This window comes from Bubalus kerabau, chromosome 11 (genome assembly GCF_029407905.1).
Source record: "Bubalus kerabau isolate K-KA32 ecotype Philippines breed swamp buffalo chromosome 11, PCC_UOA_SB_1v2, whole genome shotgun sequence".
Taxonomy (NCBI): domain Eukaryota; kingdom Metazoa; phylum Chordata; class Mammalia; order Artiodactyla; family Bovidae; genus Bubalus; species Bubalus kerabau.
This window is the reverse complement of record NC_073634.1, coordinates 85,716,501-85,741,746: the sequence shown is the minus strand read 5'-3', so window position 1 is coordinate 85,741,746 and position 25,246 is coordinate 85,716,501. Positions and strand designations below refer to the sequence as shown.

General features: G+C 39.0%; 1 protein-coding gene across 7 annotated transcripts in view; it reads right to left on the bottom strand.

The window, feature by feature from the left end:
* The window catches only part of NBAS (NBAS subunit of NRZ tethering complex), a 330,504-nt gene that overhangs the window by 249,209 nt on the left and 56,049 nt on the right, over positions 1-25,246 (bottom strand). For all 7 annotated transcript variants that reach the window (XM_055540893.1, XM_055540896.1, XM_055540894.1 and 4 more), the window contains 3 exons: positions 18,252-18,390; positions 11,203-11,271; positions 4,749-4,877 (listed from right to left, as the gene is read on the bottom strand). In XM_055540893.1, coding sequence (XP_055396868.1) covers positions 4,749-4,877; positions 11,203-11,271; positions 18,252-18,390 — 337 coding nt within the window. The remainder of the gene's footprint in view (positions 1-4,748; positions 4,878-11,202; positions 11,272-18,251; positions 18,391-25,246) is intronic.

The following is a 25,246-nucleotide window of genomic DNA, read 5'->3' as shown; positions in this document are numbered from 1 at the left end:
TGAAAAAAGAGCAGCTGTTGGAAGTGTTTTTCAGTTGTTTAAGCGTTTTTCAATATTTTCAGCCAGGGATGAATATACAAAATGACACCACATATTTGGTAAGTGACAATACGAAAAAGTCAAAGACTGAAAGTATTAGTCGCTCAGTCATGGCCAACCCTTTGCGACGCCATGGACTGTAGCCTGCCAGGCTCTTCGGTCCATAGAACTCCCCAGGCAAGAATACTGGAATGGGTAGCCATTCCTTTCTCTGAGGGATCTTCCCAACCCAGGGACTGAACCTGGGTCTTCTACATTGCAGGCAGATTCTTTACTGTCTGAGCCACCAGGGAAGTTCCACTATACCTCGTGCACATTAGTATTTTCACATTCCCAGTTATCTCTACATAATGAAGCACACAACTCCAGGTGCCATTCATAGAAACCACATGGGTTGTCTCTCCTTGTTTCCCATTAACATCTTAGCTAGCACCCAACTTTCCCACTTAAAGTCAGGATTTCTACGTGTAAGTGCTGTAAGAAGAGTCTCTGGGGGGTGGCAGGGGGGGAGGCTTGACCTATGAAGTCAGAGGACCTGAGTCAAAATGGAACATTGATTCTAACATTTAGCAATCTAAATTAACTTTCTTCAGCACTATTCCCATCTCTTAAAATGAGCTAAAAGCATGTTCTGATTAATAAGATTGTGAAGTAAACAAAAGAAATACAATTGCTGTTGACACCCAAGCTTTACTATACAAACACCATTTACTCCCAACAATCCCCCCCCAACACCACCAACAGAAGCAAAATACTAACACATTATTTTCTTAATTTGTTAATAATTTCCCTTGCAACACAATGAATGTCTTAAGGGCAAGGGACTGTGATTTATTACATTTTCTACTCTAGGACTCAGTACAGATTCAAATACTTGAACTTTATTATTTTATGATAATATTATAAGTGACAACCTACTCTATACAGCACTGTTACATTCAAGTTTTATTACATTTACTCAACTGCACTATTTGACTTTTTTTACTTACGTATAGCTTATGTACAGCATTACATTAAGTTACAGGTATACAACACAGTGATTCAAAAATTTTATGGGTTAGACTCCATTTATAGTTATTATAAAATATTGGCTGTATTTCCAGAACTGTACAATATATTCTTGCAGCTTATTTTATACATAACAGTTTGTACCCCTTAATCCCCTACCCATTTCTTTCTGCTCCCCTCTTCCCTCTCTCTACTGGTAACCACTAGCTTGTTTTCTGTTATCTGACTAGTACACTAGATTTTAGTCACTCTCCCCAGACATTCAAGTCCAAATCTAAAATGTCCAATACCCAATGCGATTAATCCCCCGGATACAGGTGAAAGACTCAAACATGGTATGATTGTTCAAACTCCTTTTGTTGAACAGCTAACACCCTCACCTCATGTCACCACGTCAGAAGTACTGTAGATACCCATCGTAAAGTCAAGGCTTTATCAGCGAGAGGCTTTCTCAGTTACTTATTCTGGTATCTGGTACACACTATTAACGGCTCTAGAGTTCAACGTATCTGAGAAGACTGAAGAAAGCTGTATTAAGTGCCCTGAGAAAAAGAATTTGCCTCTCTTCTTTTAAAGATCAAATAAATAAAGCCTGATAAAAAGCTTAACCAATAGGGTCTTTCTCACCTTTTAAAAATATATTTATTTTCTCACATGGTCATGGAAAGAGCATGGACATCAGAGCCAAAGGGGCATGAAACCAAACCTCAGGTCTGCTGCCTACTTGCTGAAAAACCCTAAGGCAAAGTAAGTGCTCAGGAAATAGAGGTTATTATTTAATATATATAATTAGAGTTAATTTTATAAAAGCTACAAGACTATTACATATCTGCACCTCAATCCTACTGAGTTCTGTAAACCTGATACATTTATTTCAGAATGCTCTGTAAAAATGCTGAAGCCTCCTAGCAACTTGTTTATTGATAGAATGAAGTTTCAGAAAGTAAAACAGAAAAGGGTTAGACAAAAATAGGGAGCAGGAGAGGAGGGTTCAAGGAGCAGGGGTAAACAGCATAATGACCAGACGAGAAAAGATGACAGGTAAATGGAGGAGTCTCTACAGTATTCCAACCATAACCTCAGAATGGATAAGGTTAAATGCCCTCCCTGTTCTCAACTTTGGACAAGAATTTATCGTGAAGCTAGCACTGGCAGGGGTCTCAGAGGGCAGATGCAGTCCTGTTCAGCTCGAGTCTTTCCAGGTGCTGCGCAGCAGCAGTCAAGGGGGGCGCTGGCAGCCCCCAGCCTGTGAGGGGCTGCACTCTGGAATGAGGATGTGCTGAGCAGCAGTGAGAATGGCACCAAAGGTAGGATCAGGTCCAGGGACATCACTAAGCCACGGACCCCTCAGCAAAGGACCCCACTACTTGAAAATGTCCCTGGTGATGGCAACTAGGGTCTGCGGTTTTCAGTTTTGTGAGTCCTAAATCCTCTTTCTTCCAGTTTACTCAGGCATCCAAAGGAGCTAATTTATACCAAGCAAATAAAAAGAAACTGATACATAAGCCCCCAAAATGTGTAAATTATAATAAAAGGTACAACTAGCTTGAGGAGCTGTATCATTGTACCGTCTTATCCACAGGCTGTATGAGGGGCACTAATCAGAGCTACAGGGGTGAGGCGGAAACTCAGAGGTACGACACCAACACCGGGCTTCAGCAATTCCTGACGAACTGCCTTCTAAACTCTCGGGGTATTTCTGTTCAAAAGACTCTCCCTAAGACAACACCACAGGTGAATTCCTGACCTGAACTCACCCCTCCCGTGGATCCCTGTGGCCATTTCTGAAGTCCCTTCGTTTTTTTTCACATTACTTTTCTGATGACCTATTCCAAACCACTGAGATATTCAAATTTATTCACTCCTGAGTTAAGATTCTTAAACAATTTTTGTGTTTTTAAGAGAATCATTATAAAAAGTTAATGAATAACATTCATGAGCTGAAGTGTAATAAATTATAATGAAATTGATTGGCAAATAAGGATTAAAATGTCTAACCAGTTAAAAATTCAAATGTGTGCCAATAAAGACTGCAACAGATGCAACTGATCTTTGCAAGCAAAAAAAGTATCCAGAATTTAAAAAAAAAAAAAAAAAGAGCATACTAATGGATTTCTTTAAAATAGTGCTTATTCAATATGTATGACATTCCAGGATACTCAAAAGATGAAATATGAAGTGTGCTTCAGAACTCGATCAATGTTTCTATTATAAATGACTTTAATAATCAGTGTTCACCTTTAAAGAAAAAGTTTGCCCAAATGTAAAATTTCCCACATAAAATAGAACATCAGGGTCTATTCCAATAATGAAAGGTAAATATTTCATCACTGTACATTGATAACCATGAAAAATGCATGGTACCTTCTGGATCAATTATCTGATGAGCCCTTAAACAAAGTTTTAGGAGCTGATCCACTTCACTTCTAGAGAGAAGATACAAGTCAACTTAGCTCTCATTTCACAAGAGACAGAAAGAATGTCCCTGTATTTGGTTATTGAGGGTGAAAACTGAGGAAGATCTATTCTATTTTAGAGCAAATTTAGATCCAGTAAGTGAGAGTGGCTGAGATGTGGAGATCAAATTAAATTCAACACAATGAGGAATTAGGGAGGGAAAAGAATCTTCCTAAAATTGTTTCTAAGAGAAAAAAACAGCAAAAACAAAGTCTGTGAAAGAGTACGAAAATGTAGAGGCCCTTTCTCTTTTCCTCTAGTCTGAGAAATACAAAATGCTGTTTGCTCATTAAGAATTCTTTCAATGGTGCATTCTGATGAAATAAAATTCAAAAGAATGCTAATAGAAAGACCTGGATCAAAAAAAAAAAAAAAAAAAAAAAGACCTGGATCTATTCATATCTTTGAGGGAATAGATTTCAATCCAGAATCACAAAACTATCACCAAAGCCGATAGCCGGATATTCCTCCAGGAAAGGGGCATGCAGATACGAGGGAAGGAGAATCAACACTCACGGGGCTGACATACAAAATGATCCTCAGAGGATTAAACCGTTTATAACATAAGCTGCAGGCACCTGAAAGCATCTTTCTTAAATTTTCATTCTATCGCAACACATGGCATTAGATGAGCAGACCTCACCTGCCCATGCTGATTTAGATTACAATAGATGCTGATTCTATCTGTTCCTAAACAACTCAATTGTTTACCTCTCAATCCCTGTCATTTCCAGACACTAAAAAGCTGAACAGTTCTATCTTTCTGTGTATCTTCTCTAACTGCCTTAGGAGTAAACAGAACTCCCTTCAACCTGAAGGAAGCCCAGGATTACTGGAACTACAAGATCTGGAAAGAAGGGGAACTCTTTTGAAGAAAATGACCTTTTGAATCTTTGATATTAGCTAACTTTTGCTGAAAAATTAACATCTCCATTCTGTATTTGGGGAATGAGGAGGCAGGGGACATAAAGAGTTCAGTGGACAGAGGACATTCAGGATACAGTGTCCCATTCTACAGATCAGTATCAGCAAGGAGTGCTGCTCTGTTCCTCCTTTGTCCTGTGATAATTGTCCTACTGTGATAATATTTTAAACAAAGGACAGCTTAGGAATGATCAGAATAAATAATAGCTGTGAGCCACATTTTAAATAAACGTAAAATATCACAAGAATGAAATCTGTATTGTCAGTACTCACCCTTACGTGAGAATCATTCTAGGAATAATCACAATCGAGAGACACACCTGCTCGTGTTGAGTCCACTCCCCTTGCTGCCTCAGAGACGGGATGGCCCAGATGCTTAGCTTTCCTGAGAAATGAATGGCTGCAAGGAGGGTCCCATCTGGAGACAGGCTCATCTTGAAGATCCCATCCTAGACAACAATTATATTACAATAATGTCAGAGCAAGGGACTTGTAGCCAATAGAAATAACTTCCAGAAATTAATATCGTTCTTCAGGGTTGCCTTGTCGTAAGCGATCTTGCATAATTAAGGACTAGAACAGCTTCATAACATTATAAAGGTGCTCCAGAAAACAAAAAACAAGACTTCTGCCCAAAGGTGTTTTTTCAATCTCCTTTATAGTGTTATGATTTACATATAACGTAAAATCCAAATAAGTGAGCATTATACAAACATTCCTTTATATCATACATATATTACTATGAGTTCTCAGTATCTTATGGGTTGATGTTGACAAAATTATGCATTTCTTGAATTTCATAATTTTTACAAGATTCTATATGAACACAATGTCTGGAATATTCTACACCATGGACAAGCCACAAATTCATGCTATGAATGAGAAGCAGAGGAAGAGATGGAGGGGAGAAGGGTTCAAAGGGAATAAAAGATCGACTAGAGGAAAATGCATGCCTTAATTTAAGAAATACATTAGATGGGTAAGATTTTTCATATCTGCTGGCAAATTATTCGATTTAAGGAATCTTAAGTGTTGCCACAAAACAGAGACACTTGGTAATATACTGACCTTACATGGCCAAACCTGGGCTACACAGAGGAAGACTAGCCTTCCCAGTTCTACTTGTCCACATACTCTCAGTCCTTTCCCATGAGGACACCAGGTTTGCTCAGGTACCACAAAGAAACCATCCCCAGCAGAGATGTTACCTACCGAACAACTCCAACAGAGCTGGAAGAACTAAAGAAATACTAACTGAAGACCTATTTCCCATTCAACCATTTATTAAGAACAGGCTCTAAGGTAGTCTCCCCACAAAAAATAAAACAGACCAGAAAACGGCAGCCCATAACGATATTTCTCCTGCACATTTATAAAAGCTGGCAACACAGGGCCCAAAGGGCATAATCGGCTGGAATTAGGTAGTAGTTACCCTCTTAGAAGGGTCATGAGCTTTCCAGCCAGCCAAAACCCCCATTATTTTCTATTATGGCCCCAAGATTAAGGCTGAAAGCTGCAGAAGTGAAAAGTAATAATGACTATACCAAAAAAGAACAGAATTTACAACAGACTTGATTCACCATTATTATCTACCTGGCCTCTGCAGACAGAATTTAAGTGCTCGGGTCTAAAACAACTAGGCATACTGGCCATCAAAAACAAAGAGAACAATTTCTGGAAGTGAGGGATACTGCTGGATGAGTGAACAGACAGGATCACTTTAATGGGATATAAATCTATTCCAGATTGTCATAATGAAATGTAAGAGATTAAAATACAAATGCTTGAGAAGGAGAAGCAACGCAAGCAAAAGCACATGAAGCAAAAACCTGCATACACCACATCTCTCCCTCTGTGATGGAGATGGAACAATGAGTAGAAGATGAAAGTGAAAGTGAAGTTGCTCAGTCGTGTCCAACTCTTTGAGGCCAGATGGGATTTTCCAGGCAAGAATACTGGAATGGGTTGCCATTTCCTTGTCTAGGGGATTGCTCCCCATTCAGGGATCAAACTTGGGTCTCCCAAACTGGAGGCAGACTCTTCACCGTCTGAGCCACCAGGGAAGCCCCAAAAAGTAGAAGATGAAGGACCTGGCATCTTCCTCTCACAACTTTATGTTGACTAGCTCCATGGTTCTGCACAAGACGGGCCTCTGAAGCACTGATCTGTGTTAATAAAAATAACTTTCTATCCATTCTTCAGAGTCTACAGATGAAGAAACTGAAGACCTGAAGTGTGAGAACACTTGCCCAAGATCATCATTCTATATAAACAGCAGGACCTGAACCACATGCAAAGACTCCCCTCCAGCTCCACGTGCCCTGAGGGTACCACGCCCACTGCCCTCACCTAGGCCACAGCCTTTCTAATAGTGACAGGCATGCTCCTCAGTAGAAATTATGATCAGGTATACTTCATTGCTTCAGCACCTGAACAATTACTCAGGTGCTGAACATGCAGGAACTCCATTAAACAACTCCACTAAAAGTGCTTTGAGGGAGAGAGATGGGAGAGGGGTTCAGGATGGGGAACACATGTACACCCATGGCTGAGTCATGTCAAGTATGACAAAAACCACTACAATATTGTAAAGTAATTAACCTCCAATTAAAATAAATTAATTAATTTTTTAAAAGTGCTTTGAAAACAGGTAGGAGGTTTATAAAAATACACATACACACACACACACACAAAAAAAACTAAGCCAAAAAATGTACACTAAACAATGTGAATAACAGCAGCATTATGACCAGGGAAATAATGAACCAATACGTTAAACATCCTTTTGTTTTCATCCCTCCCGCCCTTCCATCCTTCCTGCACACTTAAGCAATAAATATATTCACTGAAATGTCCCCACTGGCTTTTTTTTCTGGATGCCCTTAGTTTCCTTTGATGCCACGACATCCACACTGCAAAAGTACCACTCCCTTTCATAAGCATTTTGTTGCAGAAATTTGCACTCACACACACAAAAGCTGAAACTGCAGTATAATAAATACCCATGGGCCCAACAACCATCTTAAACAAACATCAACATTTCAAGTCTGTCTCACGTGTCATTCCCCAATCACCACAATGCCACTGGGGACTTCTGTCCCCTGGAGGACTTTAAAGCAAATCTCAGGCATTACACCCATACATATAAAATACACATTAAATGTTTGTTTCTTTCAAGTCTCAAGTTATCTGTTTAACTTCCATAAACATGCACAGTAAGAAGACATGTTTATTAGTAGGAACTGAATTGTAGCCTGCCAAAGATAGATAAGTCACCTATATTACTTTAGAAACACAGTGATTTCCTTCTAAAGCATAAACTCTGCTTTTTATTTGTAGAAAGTTTTCTGAGGGTCTGTAGCATGCAGGGTATTTCTGGACCAGAAAATAATTTATTATCCTGTCAGTAACTGCAACACAAGATGTAAAGCCACAGTTGGAAAATCCATGCTGAATTCTGTGAGCAGAGTGTGCAGTACTCAGAAACCTGAGCAGAGTCTGCAGTATTCAGAAACTGGAAAGTCTGTTGGTTGGCAAAGAAGAGAATTCAGGAGTGTGTGCTCTGAAAATAGGAGGAAATGGCTTTTCAACCACTGTACACCACAAAAAAAGTAAACCTCAAACATTCGAACCCTGCCTATTGTATTAAGATTTGTCAGCTTATGTGAACGACAATCTTGTTCTCTTCTCCATCAAAATTAAGTTGTTGTAAAGGTAACAAAATTTAGATGTAACTATTTTTCACTTTGGTTAAAATATATCTTTGAAATTCTTTCACAGTCCTCAACTATGAATGCCATTTTCATTTTAATCATCAACAGCTGGAATGTTGGTCAATAATATGTAACTTGGCACTTTTATCCAACATGGTACCAAAAAAAAGCCCTAGCCAGAGCAATTAGGCAAGAAAAATAATTAAAAGGCATACAATTCAGAAAGGAAGAAATAAAATTGGCTCGGTTTGCAGATCACATGATATTATATATAGAAAAGACTCTACCAAAAACCTGTTAGAATAAATACATTTATAAAATTGCAAGATACAAAATTAACATACAATTTCTATACAGTAAGAGCAAACTATCAGTAAGAGAAATTAAGAAAACAATTGCATTAATATCAAAAACAGTAAAATATTTAGGAATAAATTTAAACAAGAAAGTGAGAGACATATACACTGAAAGCCATAAAACATTAATGAAAGAACCTGAAGAAGGCACAAATTAAAGAAATTCCATGTTCATGGACTGGAAAAATTACTATTGTTAAAATGTCCATACCACCCAAAGTGATCTATAGATTCAATGCAATCTCTGTCAAAATTACAAAGGCATTATTTACGGAGATAGAAAAAATAATCCTGAAATTTGTATGGTACCACAAAATACCCAAGGAGTCAAAATAATCCTGACAAAGAAGAACAAAACTAGAGGCATCATACATCCAGGTTTAAATTACACTGAAAATAGTAATTAAACACGTATGAAGCTGGAATAAAAACAGATACACAGGGCAATGGAATAGAAAAGAGAGGCTAGAACTAAACTCAAGCATACATGGTCCATTAATTTACAACAAAGGAGCCAAGAATACACAATGGGGAAAACAGTCTCATCAATATATGATACTGGAAAAACTGGACAGCTACATGCAAAAGAATGAAAGCAGATCCCTATTTTATATATAAATTAATATATAAAGAATTAATTATATTAATCTTAATTCTTCAACATGGAATATTATTCATCTTCTTTAAAGGAAGGAAATCCTGTCATTTGCAAAAAAACATGAATGAGACTGGACTGCATTTTGCTAAGTGAAATAAGCAAGATTAAAAAAAGGCAAATACCATGTTGTATCACTTATACACAGAATCTATAAAGACAATCATAAGTCAAAAATCATAAGTCAAAATCATAAATACAATGAACAGAATAGTGTTTGCCTACCAGGGGCTGGGGACTGGAGGAAAGGCAGAGGTTGATAAAAGTTGTATAATCTTTCAGTTATAAGATGAATAAAGTCTAAGGACCTAATGTATAACACTGATAGCTACAGGTGATAACACTGTATTGTATAATTGAAATTTGTTGAGGGTAGGATTTAAGTGTAACAGAGACACAGAAAGTAAATATGTGAGGTGATACATGTATTAAGTCAGTGGCAGAAAATCTTCTCACAATGTATACGTACCTATATCAAATCATCAATTTAACTATTTTACAATTTCATTTGTCAATTTCCTCTCAATAAAGGTGAGGAAAAAAAAACAGTGACTATCACTTACCACCTGCTTCAGTTTGCTCCATGAGGTTTTAACTTCAAAGGTGGTCTAGCAAACTAATTACTTGGTAAGTGATTATCAAGGGGTAGAAGCATCGCAAGAGGATTTACAAGGACATTTTTGCACAGTAAACTGTCTTCGTACATTAATAATTCATTTATGGCCCTTTTAATTAACTTCACTGTCAATTTTCCTATTTACCCCTTCCCATCTTAAACTGCTCCCTAAAATTCTTTAAAAGATATTTTCCTCTTACTTCACTCATTCTCTTGTGTAGCAATGTGATACTAACAAAACGCTACTGAAATAATGTGAACATTATTTTAACTTCTACTTCTCACTTACAATAAATCATTAGCTCAAATGTCCATTTGATCTTGTGTTAATTAAAAACACTAATTAAAGTCTTCTACAACTTCCAGCAGTATTTGGAGTAGGAACTGTCTTCTCTCAAATGCTGCAATAAAACTTTTCAACTGTCCATTCTAAGAGACTTTTTTCAATGTTAAATATCAGATCTTTGTATGTAGACTAAATTGTCTCACTTTCTTCAGCTGTTTATCATCTATACAAAGCAATCAAAAACAAGTGATTTCCAATTTTATTATACCTTTCACACGGACAAGCTGTATTCAAATCAAAAGACTGAATTCTATCACATGCATTCAAAATGTTCTAAATTATTACATACGCTTAAAGAAAAAAAAAACTCAGCTCAATAAAAGGTGAATTTGTAAGCACTGTTCTTCCAACACTCAACATTTATTGCACATTACATATTTAGTAATACATAATACATGCCAGGCACTGTTTTATACTCTGGGGAACCTACAGTGAACAAAACAAACATAAATCCCTGCCCTCAAGGAGTTCAGTAGATAGTTGAACCCACTGTAGTTTAGAAGTCTGACTCAAAAAAGTAATGCTCTCATGAACTAATATGGTCACAGAAAGATCAACAGAGGCAACACAGTAAATTAGAAAGAATCAAGTACATGGCAGAGGCCAAGGCATTTAGTCTTTCATATAGTTCTTCATCTTCAAGATAAAGACAAACTCCATGAAATGGCCAAAGAGAATGCTAACTGGAAAACTGTAATGCAAGGGACGGAATATTTTAAAATCAACAAATAAAAAGTATATGTTATGGACAAGGATACAAAATTCCCAAGTAAGATAAAATAAGAAGATTCAAAGATATATAATGCTTCCAGGAGACTTCTTTGGGCTATATTCCCAGACCCAAGAGGACTAGGTTCATTCTTGAAATTTTCTTTTAATTTTCCTTATTGAGATAAGAATGACATACATAGTAAAATACACAAATCTTCAGTGAACAGCTTCATGAATCCTTATTAATGCATACACCCACATAGTGTATAATTAAGAGCAAATTCAGGTGAAAATCTATCATGTTCAAGGTTCATTCAACTTTGTCCTTAAGTAGAGTTTGGTGAAAATGTTTTCTAAGTTAAGCCAATCTGCATTACCTGTTCTTGTCCCTGGCGACTGTAAAACTTGCCACTTAACATCCTTAATAATCCCAGTGTCTTTGGTACCTATAAAATAAACACACATCATACAGTTAAAGATCAATGGAACACTTCCTCATTGTATAAAGTGCTTTCATCATGCAACAAAAACTACAGCATATCTAGTATTTTACGAAATGGTTAAGAAAATCAGTAAGTATCAGAAATCTTGGTGAGATTTTGTTTTTGTTTGGGAAAAAATTGACCAAGTGACAAATCTTACAAAATAAAGTCATAATCAAATTTTTTTAATATATACATAAGTCTAATACAATCTATGCATATTAGAATCTAATGAGCAGCTCTTCTCAAATGAGACTGTCCCAGGTTGCCAATAGAAACTTCATTCATGAAGAAATTGATCCTATTCTTGGAAAATACCAGAATAAAATCATTTAGAAACAAGTATTTGAAATAATATAACACAGACTATTTTTGTCTCTAGATTTAAAAGCAAGAGATAAAGCTAGAATATTTTAGAAATGGAAAATAAGTATAACCGAAGTTGTACAGAGAACTTGGAACACCGGTACACCGCTGGTGGGAACGTAAAACAGCACAGCCACTGTGGAAGAGTCTGGCAGCTGTTCAAAAGGTTAGGCAGAATTGTCATATGACCCAGCAATTGCATCCTAAGTTTATACCCCAAAAAACTGAAAACAGGTGTTCAAATACTTGCCACAAATGTTCATAGTGACACTATCAATAATAGCCAAAATGTACAAACAACTCAAATGTCCACGAACTAAAGAAAGGAGGATATCTATACAACAGAGTATTATTCAGTCATAAAAAGCAATGAAGTATTGATGCATTCCACAATTTGGATGAACATCAAAAATATGTTGCTAAATGAAAGACGTCAGATATAAAATCTCATACTGTATGACTCTGTATGAAATTTTCAGAATAGGTAAATTCATGGAAACAGGAAGCAGATCAGTGATTGCCAGGAGCTGGGGAGAGCGGACTGTTTAATGGGACTGGCGTTGCCCTTTGGGGTGATGAAAATGCCCTGGACCGAGACAGTAGTGGTGGTTACACAACACTGAATGCACTAAATGCCACTACACTGTACACTTTAAAATACTTAATGGTCAGTTTTATGTTACATGAGCTTCACTTTAAAAGAAAAAGGCAAACGGGGAGCATGCTTGAGATGAGGTTAAAATGTTCCTACCAGAACTTTTGAGTAACTAAAGACATTACTAGTGGTCTAGCTCCACATTTCCTCCAAAAGCAATAAGATGCAAGAAGGGAAAAATAAATCCCCATTAAGTTTATTTCAGCTAAACCTGAAGAAGATAAAAGACAACCCAAACTTCAAAATCATTGTAGGCAGAAGGAGAAAACTCCCAATGTGTCATCTGCACTGCTCTTGCCAACTGCCACATTCCATCCACCCCAACCCAAGCCCACCATCAAGCATGGTGATAAGCAAAACCATACTGAAAAAAATAACTGCAGGGTCCAGAAGGACAGATGAGACAAGCCAGCATAGGGGTCTAAGGTCTATCTAAAACCACCACCTAAAGTCACGGTCCAAGAAAACTTTCCAGAAATGACATCTAATCTATACACTGAAAGCATGAACGGGTACCTGGAAAAATTAACCCAGAAAAATCAACTCCAAGAAATAGTCCAGGAAGTCTATTAGATTCCAAAGTGGAAGTCGCTCAGTTGTGTCTGATTCTTTGTGACCCCATGGACTACACAGTCCATGGAATATATTTATTCAGGCCAGAATACTGGAGTGGGAAGCCTTTCCCTTCTCCAGGGATCTTCCAAACCCAGGGATCAAACCCAGGTCTCCTGCACTGCAGGCAGATTCTTTACCAGTTGAGCTACAAGGGAAGCCCAAGAATATTGGAGTGGGTAGCCTATCCCTCCTCCAGCGGATCTTCCCAACCCAGGAATCAAACCAGGGTCTCCTACATTGCAAGCGGATTCTTTACCAAGCAAAGATACAGAAATCCTCAAAGTCTCCCAACAAAATGGCCAAATAATACACAAAGGGAAGATAATCTGACTCACATCAACTTTTCAAATTTCGCACCCAAAGCAAAGCCAACAATAGAGCAGTATTTCATTAAGTTCAGTGAAAGAACGAGTAAACCAAAGGTCTTATATCCACGGAAGTTTGCCTTCAAATATCCATGCTATGAAAAACAATTCCAAACACACAAGAACCTAAGAAACTCTTCATCTATGAGCCCTTCTCAAAACATCTGTCAAAGGATAATTTCATCCAACCAAGAGGTAACTGGGAAAACTCCAAAGTGGAAATGAGCATTTTAAAATATATAAATGAACACCTATGATTAAAGAAAAATGAGGACAAGGGCTGAAGCTAACGTATAAATACTGTGTATTTTGACAAAATAGAAATAAATAGGAAAAGGAGAAGAAAGGAGAGGGGAAGGGGAAAATAAAATCAAATAACTAATTTTTGTATTAAGTAATTAGAACTAAAGAATACCAATCAAAAGGCAATGGCAGCCCACTCCAGTACTCTTGCCTAGAAAATCCGATGGATGGAGGAGCCTGGTAGGCTGCAATCCATGGGGTCGCTAAGAGTCAGACACGACTGAGCGACTTCACTTTCACTTCCCACTTTCATGCACTGGAGAAGGAAATGGCAACCCACTCCAGTGTTCTTGCCTGGAGAATCCCAGGGACGGGGGAGACCAGTGGGCTGCCTTCTATGGGGTCACACAGAGTCGGACACGACTGAAGCAACTTGGCAGCAGCAGTAAAATATTGGAGGGTATTGATACCAGTAACACAATTTCAGTGACATCATGGAGGTAAAGCCCCATCCAGGTAAATTCAAGAGAGAACAGAAAAAGAGGAAACCGATTAAGTATAGAAGACTCATAAAAAAAAGAAACAGGCTGGCAGCAGGATTTAGTAGAGTCTAAGTGCCCTAAACTAAAAAGGTTTTACAATGGGAAAAGTAAATGCACACTGCTGGCTGATAAACCTAACTGGCAGCAAGATTCATGATTTGGAAAAATATCCTTCAGTAAGAAAGAGTGTGAGATCCAGTGGACAAACAGAGCAGCTAGCCTTGGCTGGTCCAAGCACAGCTCATCTGTAATAACAAGAGAAAAAATACAAAACTGAAGTGTTGATGGAGGCTCTTTATGAAAATATTCTGATTACTTCTATTTTCTCAGAGAAACAGGATGTCAAAAGCCTGTATTCTTTCCACAGCAACATCCCATACTAAAGAGGCAGCAGCATCAGCTATAAAAAAATAATTTGGTTCCTTTTTTATACACTTATCCAAAATGTCCACCTTAAAAATACAAGTAGACAATAATGAACACTGTAGAACATTTTATTGTTTATCATCTCATTTGAACCAGACAAGAGCCATAAGACACGAGCAGCAGTGCTGAGCTAGGACTCCAACTCCAGCCTTCAGACTCCTGAGCCCAGGCTCCCCCTCCCCTCCCCAGTGACTGGACTCCCCCAGTATCTGCTACAGCTTCTTGCCCACGTCTGGGCACACAGCTGCATCCTCCAGTCCAGTAAACAAACCCCTTGAGGGCTGCTACCTTGATGTTCTGATACCTGCAGCAGTGAATTGATGTTGAACAAATGAATAAATAAAACTCTCACACAGATGACACCGACATTAATTTGGAAACGTTGGTCAAGGCACCTATTGAATTTTGCATAGCATCTTTTACAACCTAGCAGCCTTGAGAGATACGAGAATATACGTGTCAGCTGCACTTTCTCTGTCAATAGCCACCCCAACACAATAGCAGCCTTAAACAAACAATAAGCGGTTCGATGCGAACAATATCTGCCACCTGACAAGAGGAACTAATCCTATAGCTTGAAATTACTTTGAGGGAGGGGAAGGCTACGCAGAATGATTGCAAGTTTAGCTGCAGGACACATTTAAAAGGCACTAACGTAATTAAAATACACTTGCAGCATTTCAAGAAGTTTATCATACAGCGGAGCCCTCAATTTGCAATTCAATATTTCCCCCCACTTCTTCTGTCAGTGCACAAGCAATTTTCTTTTAAGAGACTCCAATATTGAAGCTTCAGGCCAGAGAAGGAAGGATCATACATAGCAGAGCAGATTCCAATACTTCAGGGAGGAGCAAAGCGAAAGCACAGAGAATTCAAAGAAGCCACAGTGAAAAAAGGCTTCGTGGTACCTGACAGTTCTTCATGCCTCCCCGGTCCCAGACTCCGTCATAAATACACTTGATGACACCCCACTGAAACAGCCCTTCACAGTCAGCCAACTTTTCTCATCTTATATCCTCCATACTTACCTATTCTTCCTTTTTTTCCCCTCAACCTTTAACATTTTGACAAATTTTATAGTTAGTGAAAAGCTGAAATGACTACACAATGAAATACCAAATATACCTTTTTCCTGAGTTCACCAATTAACATTTCACCATGATTGCATTTTTTGTATGCATATGTACACTTTTTAAAAAATTATTTTTTGACTGAACCATTTAAAAATAAGCTGCAGGGACACCCCCCCAGTGGTCCAGTGGTTAGAACTCAGTGCTTTCATTGCCGTGGTCTGGGTTCAATCCCTGGTTAGAAATTAAAATCCGGGAAGCCTCATGGCACAGTCAGTTAAGAAAAAAAATAAATAAATAAGCTGCAGGGACTTCCCTGGCAGTCCAGTGGTTAGGATTTCACCTTTCAAGGGAAGGGGGTTTAATCCCCTGGTTGAGGGGGCTAAGATCCCACATGCCTTGCAGCCAAAAACCAAATCGTACAACAGAGGCAATACTGTAACAAATTCAATACAGATTTAAAAAAAAATAAGCTGCAGACTTACAGTCAAGAGATAAAACTGTTCAAAGTCTTTTCAGGATGTGCTCTGAAACATCTCACATATAAAACGACAAGCCGAGTGTGAAATCAGAGGGAGGAACACGACTAAATTATTACAAATATGGAATACGACATCCAACTGCTATCTCATTCTTTTTTTAAATAAATTATCGGAGAATCATCACAGCATAAATTTGATGATGCCAATGAGAGGTATGCAATTTCGCACGGGGTGTGAGGAAAGTGCTGAACAGGAACTACGAGACCTGGTGCCATCCCTGCTGCCCTGCTTTTCAGTTGCTACAATCTCCCAGGCCTTGGGCTCCTGATCTATGAAATGTGGCTAATAAACACCCAAACTGAACTCCTTACTGGATCTTGCAGAGAGAACAAATGGGTGCTAGAGTGAGCAGAGTGATCGTGAATGGAAGGAAAAGCACAAGGCACAGTTCTATATGAACTGATGGACAAACACAAACAGCTTTCGAGTCTGGTGCCATTCTGAGCCAGTAGTTGACATAATAAAAAAAAAAAAAAAATTACTACCTTGTTGGGCTAAATTCACCATCACATGTGTCAGCATGTGCTAAAAACTAAACAAGCAAACAAAAAAATGGAGGCCCACTATGATTGCTAAAGATTTCTCTTCAAAAGTACTTCTTCATTGGCTCCTCTTCAACCTTGAAACATTTAACCATTGTTTTAGAGGATTATTTTTAAGTCATTATTTTGAGACAGAAATAATGGAATACACTCATTTTGAGACAAAAAGAGTGGAATGAATACATTCATAGGAATAAGCATCACTTATGTCATGTTTCACTTCAGTCTCTTGGTTTCTTCCCTCACTAGAAAAATATGAATGCCCACCACATATCAGGCAACATGCTAAGCACAGGGTCCATAATTATGATCATATAGTTTATACAAAAAAACAAATACAAATCAGAGTGGCCAATATGGTGAAAGTCAAATTCGCTCAGTCGTGTCTGACTCTGCAACCCCAAGGACTATGCAGTCCATGGGATTCTCCAGGCCAGAATACTGGAGTGGGTAGCTGTTCCCTCCTCCAGGGGATCTTCCCAACCCAGGGGTCGAATCCAGGTCTCCCACATTGCTGGCAGATTCTTTACCAGCTGAGCCACCAGGGGTCAATATGGTAGAAACAATTAATATTCACTAACGTCTAGTTTTTCTCTTTCTGGACACGGAAAACTACTTCCCAGACCCTTTGAAGGTACATGATGAGGAGCTACATGATGAGTTACAGGAAGTGAACTATGAGCGGAAGTGATGTCAGCTCTGGTGTGCGAGAGTAAGAAGTCCCTCCTTTTACTCCTCTGCTTCCCCACCTAATGCCCTAAACTGAGACAGTGGGCCCTCAAGAGTGCCAGCCTCCACGGATCCTTTAATCATCACTTGGAACAAGCTTTCCAGGAGGTCACGGTATCAACAGCAGACTTTGCCACATATAAGGGATACACTTTCACGAGGTAAGCAACAAAAATGTCAGGGTTTTTCATTTGTCTGTTTATGTGGCTAATTTTTATTATCACAGTAGAGCCTAGCCTATACTAACTACAGCAGAAAGGAGTGACTGATAGAAAACAGAAGCTCAATAATAGAGTAAATAAATGAACAGGTGGATAAATAGTCCCGATCAATATGTAACAAAATGGAAGAACCAAGGCAGTTAAGAACCTGAACAGGGAACTCCTGCCAGATTTTGCACTCTCATTCTGCCACTTGCTAGCTGGCTGACCCAGCTAAATTTCACCTTCCTCATCAACAGACTTGGGCTACTAACAATACCTATCTCAAAGGGTTACTGAGAGTTAAATGAGCTACAACCTGTGAGAGTGCTCAGAACTGCTGCCAGAGCATCAAAGGACTTAATAAATGTCAAGGTCTAAAAAAGCAAATGCAAGTAACAATACTGCTAAATCCTTTTTCTTCATATCTGCAAATATTTTTATTAAAAATGAGACCAAGTTAAATAAAGCATGCTTTAGATATTTGATATTTGATATTCGACAGAAGTCCTAAAATTTCACTTGTATTAAGTCACTTTCCTCATTTAAGGCAGATTGCTTCTTTCTCCATATATCTTACAAAGGGCTTATCTAAGACCTTTAGATAAGGTCTAAATGAACAAAATGAAATACCATAAATGAGACTTACTGCAGTGACCCTGTCACCACCATGAGTAACGGGCTTATAATACGGTGATCCTGAAAGAACTCTCCAGGCAGACAGTCCACAGCTAGCAGCTTTTGATATGCCCACTTCAGCAGTTTCACATCCGCCAACCAGCAAAAGTCTAAAACAGAGAAAGATAAAGAGAAGTGATAAATTACAAATATGAACAGGACAGCATCAAAACAAAGAGAGCGGAAACGCTCACTTCCACAAGGAAAACCGAAATAAAATTAGAAGGTAAATTTTAGAGGAAACAACCAATAGACCAGACGGTTTCTCAACTAGTAATTTCACCTTCACTGACACACTGGAACATCTGAAACCGAGATGAGAACTTGGAAATGTAAAAAGAAATGTTTTCAGGTTGGTCATTGAGTATCTAAGAAGCTGTATCAACACCAATAAACTTAAATAAACCGATACATCCCTGACATAAATACACTACCAAGTGTACAACAGATAGCCAATAGGAACCTGCGCATGGCACAGGCAGCTCAGCTTGTGCTCTATGGTGACCTAGACTGGCGGGACGGTGGTGCTGGGAGGGAGGCCCACGAGGGAGGGGACAGATGTATACATAGATCTGATTCACTTCAAAGTCAGCAGAAACCAACACAACATTATAAAGCAACTATACCTCAATAAATTAATAAACATAAATGGATATGTCACCTCACAGACATGTATATATTAACTACTGCAGTGCACTGGAGGTCATGAGGGCACAGTTACAGATGCTAGGAAAAAAAAAAAATGACAGCCAGGAGTGCTGTGGATGGGACACAACTATACACTAGTAACTATACTGCAGTAAGACAGCTCCGTAGCTTAGCCCCACATTATGACCTGTTCACTTTACTGTTTGCTATGCTTCATTGCAATTAGAGGCCAGTTACCAACAAGGCAAAGCAGTCTAACAAGCAGTACAAGTTAAAAGACCACTACACACAAACTAAGCCAATTAATAACGGAACCCAACAGTCATGATTTTTAAAGTTAAGTCATGTGAAGTAAATCTGGCAGGGCACTATATAAGACATCGTAATCATGCATCAAAAAACAAGAAAAAGGTTTGCAAATAAAACTTCTGGTGTCTTAAGGTAAACACTGTTGTCCCCAATAACAATAAGGCGATGGAGTAACAGAAGACAGAAGCCACATCCTTCTCCATGTCTTCATAAATGATAACAGTTTCATGTTCACGTCTTTAAGAGTCCTTATTATTGAGAAATACACACTGGAACATTCAGACGAGACACTACACTGAGTCCACCGTTAACCTGAATAGCAGGCACGAGGAGTCATATAGTCTTCTATGATCATGCTACAAATTTTCCATACGGAACTTTTATTTTTAAGTCAATTTGTTAGGAAAAACTTCTCTGAACAAATAGAAGCAAAACAGGTAGCTCTGAATGTTTACATTTCTGAATCTAGTCACAGTACTTTTTCAAACAGAAAACATGCAATTCTCACAAAGACATATCTTTAAAAATTAGTAGCCTATTGTTATAACAAAAATAAAACACAATCTGAGAATTCAACAAACCTCTAAAAGGACAGGACAAAACAGATCCTGATAATGGTAATAATTTCTCTCTACTCAGTGTGCAATAGTGACTATATATATATATATATATATATGCACATACACACACCATATAATACTTTTTTCAAGAGGTTAAGCATTATTATTCTGTTTGCACTACTATGCCATGGAAGTAACAGATATCATACCTCATTTTTACATTTTAAAATATATGTATAAAACTTCACGTTACCTGACTACAGGACAGCTAACTGAGACTTCAGTTTCATTCTGCATCTCCTGATCCTAATTCTAGAAGACATTTCCTCCCTATGAATTCTGATAAACACAGTCACGCATAGATCAAATTGGCTACAATAAGATAAGCTTGATTAAAAATGAAAGAGATTCAATAACTGCTTCCAAACAGCCTTTCTGCCATTCACGCCAGACTGAAGAGTAAGTGGAAAGGAGACAGAATGATGGAACTAATCGTGTATTGTTCCCACCAGATGGGATGGCAACTTTGGGACACTGATGCTGCAGCTCTAAGACCGTGCGTGTGTTCACCCATGCAGGCAGACAAGTGTGCTTGCTTGTGTTTAAAGGGAGGGGGAACTGAGACGATTTCATCAGCATAGTCACAAAGCGGGTAACCAGCAGCTACCTGATACATGGTTCATACAGGGATGAACAAGGTATGCTCCCTGCATTCAAAAAGCTCGCTCTCCAATTAAAGGCACATGAAAATAACAAACAGCTGAGAGCACAGAATTAAATGCTGCAAAAGGTAACAGCCATACCTGGAGATGATAACCCAGGTGACATCTACTGAAGACTTATCTTCAGTTCGATGTGCCAAGGGGTATCAACCCCAAGTCAAGATGTTAACTTGGTCCATCACGTCACTGTTTGACAGGACTCAGTGTTGACAAGGGCTCAGCTTTCTGTGATAAAGGTCGGGGGTTGGGGGGGTGGGGGGGAAGTAGATTGGTACTGATGCCTAAGGTAGCAAATAAACCTTCTTCATCATGATTACAGCTTTAGAACAGGTGTCCTGGGCAGCACTAACCAAAATGAAGTGAAACCATGTAACTTAACTGAAAACAGTCAATGGAAATGAGAGAAGTCGGATGCCCAGCACCATAAATGCAATAAATGTTTCTGGAGTGAGTAAATTTAAAGCTCCAACTTTCTCCTGAAGTAGCACAGAGAAAATGATGCTACACAGTCCTTTCCTCTCCACACCCTTCCTCATTCTTCCTAGATTTCAGCAGTAAGATATGAGAAGGTGAGGTGGGGGATGGGGGTCCTGGCAACAGGGGTGAGGAGTCATAAACTGATAAAGAGGGCAGCAGACAACACTAAAGCCAGAATGTGGTAAAGGACAACATCAGAAAGAAAATTTCAAAATGTTCCTGAAAGGTACAAAGTTACAAATAAAGAGGGAGATGCCATGTTCTCTGGGCTTCCCTGGTAGCTCAGATGGTGAAGAATCTGCCTACAATGAGTTCAATTCCTGGGTCAGGAAGATCCCCTGTAGAAGGGAATGACAACCCACTCCAGTATTTTTGCCTGGGAAATCCCATGGACAGAGGAACCTGGTGGGCTACAGTCCATGGGATCACAAAGATTCGGACACAACTGAGCGACTAACACTTGCACTTTCACCATGTTCTTTGACAAACTCCCCATACCTTAAAAATGCCAATTCTTCTTAGTCTATAAATTGAAAGAAAAAAAAACCAAAACAATTTCTTATGGAACTGAACAAACATGTAATGGAACTAAACAATATATTCAACAAAATTCACATGGGAGAGTAGAGTTTTAAAAAGAGCCAACTATGGACTTCCCTGGTGGTCCAGAGGTTACAACTCTGCTTCCCTGCAAGGGGCATGGGTTCAATCTTGCCTGGGGAACTAAAATCCCACATGCTGAGCAGCATGGGCATAAAAAAAATTTTAACTAAAATAAATAAAGTAAAAAGAATCAACTCCACTCACACTGATAACCTTTCTCTGCATGGCTTGTGCACGGTGCATCCTGACCCATCAAACACTTTCCCACCTGCTGTCATTAAAATGGTCTCCTTCAAATCTGACCATATTAAAACCTAAAATTCCCTCCTGAAAGTGCAAAGACAAGTCACACACCAGGAAAAGTTATTTATAAGACATAAAACTAACAGAGTATATGTTTTACCAGACAGAATCCATAAAGATCTCCCACAACCAGTCACAAAGAAAAATGCACAGAGAATAAGTCACAAAAAGAGAAATACAAAAGCCAAGAATGCATATTAAAGCAACAAAGATTTATACCAGCCACTCTCTATGTTTATAGAGACATAGTAACTCTTATAAAACCACTAGTAAGACTGTAGCAATCATTTTGGAGGGTATCAGTTCAGTTCAGTCGCTCAGTTGTGTCTGACTCTTTGCGACCCCATGAATCACAGCATGCCAGGCCTCCCTGTCCATTACCAACTTCCAGAGTTCACTCGGACTCACGTCCATCGAGTCAGTGATGCCATCCAGCCATCTCCTCCTCTGTCGTCCCCTTATCCTCCTGCCCCCAATCCCTCCCAGCATCAGAGTCTTTGGAGGATATGACAATATCTAAAAAATGTGCGGCCCCCCCCAACAATTCTCCAAATTGTGTTCCAAGATAACTCTGGAGAAATTCTCACACAGGCATATTTATCTCTTGGTAAAAGAATACCTCATACTGCACTGTTTATAATGCAGAAAATCAGAAATATTTAAAATGTTTAAAAGGGATGAATAAATGCAAATTCAGTCAACTGTTCAGGGAAACATACAGTATAAAAAGAACAAATATAAAATTATATACTAGCGATTTCCCTGGTGGTTCGGTGGTTAAAGAATCCGCCTTGCAATGCAAGGAACACAGGTTCGATTCTTGGTCAGGGAACTAAGATCTCATATGCTGCAGAGCAGCTAAACCCATGCACCATAAGTACTGAGCCACATGCCACAACTAGAGACTCCATGTGCCACAAAGAAAGACCCCACATGACGTAGTGAAGATCCTACATGCCATGACTAACACAGATACAGCCAAACATGTTAAATATATATATATATAAAGGAAGGTTGCACACCAAAACCATGAGAGCAGGTTGCCTCTACAAGTAGGAATTTGTTTGCACTACTGTCTCTCATTTATGTATTTGGCTGTATCTATACACATACATTGGACATGAGTTTGGGTGAACTCAGGGAGCTGATGATGGACAAGGAGGCCCGGCGTGCTGCAATTCATGGGGTCGCAAAGAGTCGGACACGTCTGAGCGACTGAACTGAAATGAACTTAACTGATACACATACATGGGCTTCCCTCGTGGCTCAGCTGGTGAAGAATTCACCTGCAATGCGGGAGACCCGGGTTTGATCCCTGGGTTGGGAAGATCCCCTGGAGAACGGAAAGGCTACCCACTCCAGTATTCTGGCCTTGAGAATTCCATGGACTATATAGTCCATGGGGTCACAAAAAATCCGACACAACTGAGCGACCTTCACTTTCACTTTCTATACACATACATACACACACACCTTTAGTAAAAAAAGACAATCTTAGTATTTGTTAATTCTGGATAGTAGGTCTGAGGTGTGCATTAAAACATTCCCTGTATTTTCCTCTGCTTCTAACTTAAGAGAAAAGTCAAGATACAGGATTCCAAATTATGTACATAACTTTCTTCCAATTAATGAAGTCCGGAGAGAAAAAAAAATTCAGTAAATTGGCTTTCACACTTAGCATCAACCCACAAGTCTTGTCAAATACTGAAAATGAAATTAGCATATCATTTGCTTTATGGCATTCTGAAGCTATTTATACATTAATAGTTATATCTTAAGCATCCTGTGATTTACTATTGAATCAGTTATTAGATTTTTGCAAAAATTAAGACCACAGACAACACTGTAGAAAATAATTTATATCAGTAATATTATTTTTTGTTGCAATAATTTCTTCCACCCAGAATATTTACCTGCAGTGACAACCACAACCTCCTTAAATATACACTATCAGGTTCTTAAGTACTTACAATCAGTTCAGTTCAATTCAGTCACTAAGTCATGTCTGACTCTTTGCGACCCCATGAATCCCAGCATGGCAGGCCTCCCTGTCCATCACCAACTCCCGGAGTTCACCCAAATTCACGTGCATCGAGTCAGTGATGACATCCAGCCATCTCATCCTCTATCGTCCCTTTCTCCTCCTGCTACCCCAATCCCTCCCAGTATCAGGGTCTTTTCCAATGAGTCAACTCTTCGCATGAGGTGGCCACAGTACTGGAGTTCCAGCCTCAGCATCAGTCCTTCCAATGAACACCCAGGACTGGTCTCCTTTAGGGTGGACTGGTTGGATTTGCTTATAGTCCAAGGGACTCACAAGAGTCTTCTCCAACACTATAGTTCAAAAGCATCAATTCTTCGGCGCTCAACTTTCTTCACAGTCCAACTCTCACATCCATACATGACCACTGGAAAAACCATAGCCTTTACTAGATAGACTTTTGTTCACAAAGTAATATCTCTGCTTTTTAATATACTATCTAGGTTGGTCATAACTTTCCTTCCAAGGAGTAACAGTCTTTTAATTTCATGGCTGCAATCATCATCTGCAGTGATTTTGGAGCCCCAAAAAATAAAGTCTGACACTGTTTCCCATCTATTTCCCATGAAGTGATGGGACCAGATGCCACAATCTTCGTTTTCTGAATGTTGAGCTTTAAGCCAACTTTTTCACTCTCCTCTTTCACTTTCATCAAGAGGCTTTTTAGTTCCTCCTCACTTTCTGCCATAAGGGTGATGTCATCTGCATATCTGAGGTTATTGATATTTCTCCCAGCAATCTTGATTCCAGCTTGTGCTTCTTCCAGCCCTGTGTTTCTCATGATGTACACTGCATATAAGTTAAATAAGCAGGGTGACAATATACAGCCTTGACGTACTCATTTTCCTATTTGGAACCAGTCTGTTGTTCCATGTCCAGTTCGAACTGTTGCTTCCTGACCTGCATACAGATTTCTCAAGAGGCAGGTCAGGTGGTCTGGTATGCCCATCTCTTTCAGAATTTTCCACAGTTTATTGTGATCCACACAGTCAAAGGCTTTGGCAAAGTCAATAAAGCAAAAATAGATGTTTTTCTGGAACTCTCTTGCTTTTTCGATGATCCAGCGGATGCTGGCAATTTGATCTCTGGTTCCTCTGCCTTTTCTAAAACCAGCTTGAACACCTGGAAGTTCACGGTTCATGTACTGCTGAAGCCTGGCTCAGAGGGCAGAGACACTGAAACCATAATACAGAAAACTAGCCAATCTGATCACATGGACCACAGCCTTGTCTAACTCAATGAAACTAAGCCACGCCATGTGGAGCCACCCAAGATGGCTGGATCATGGTGGAGAGGTCTGACA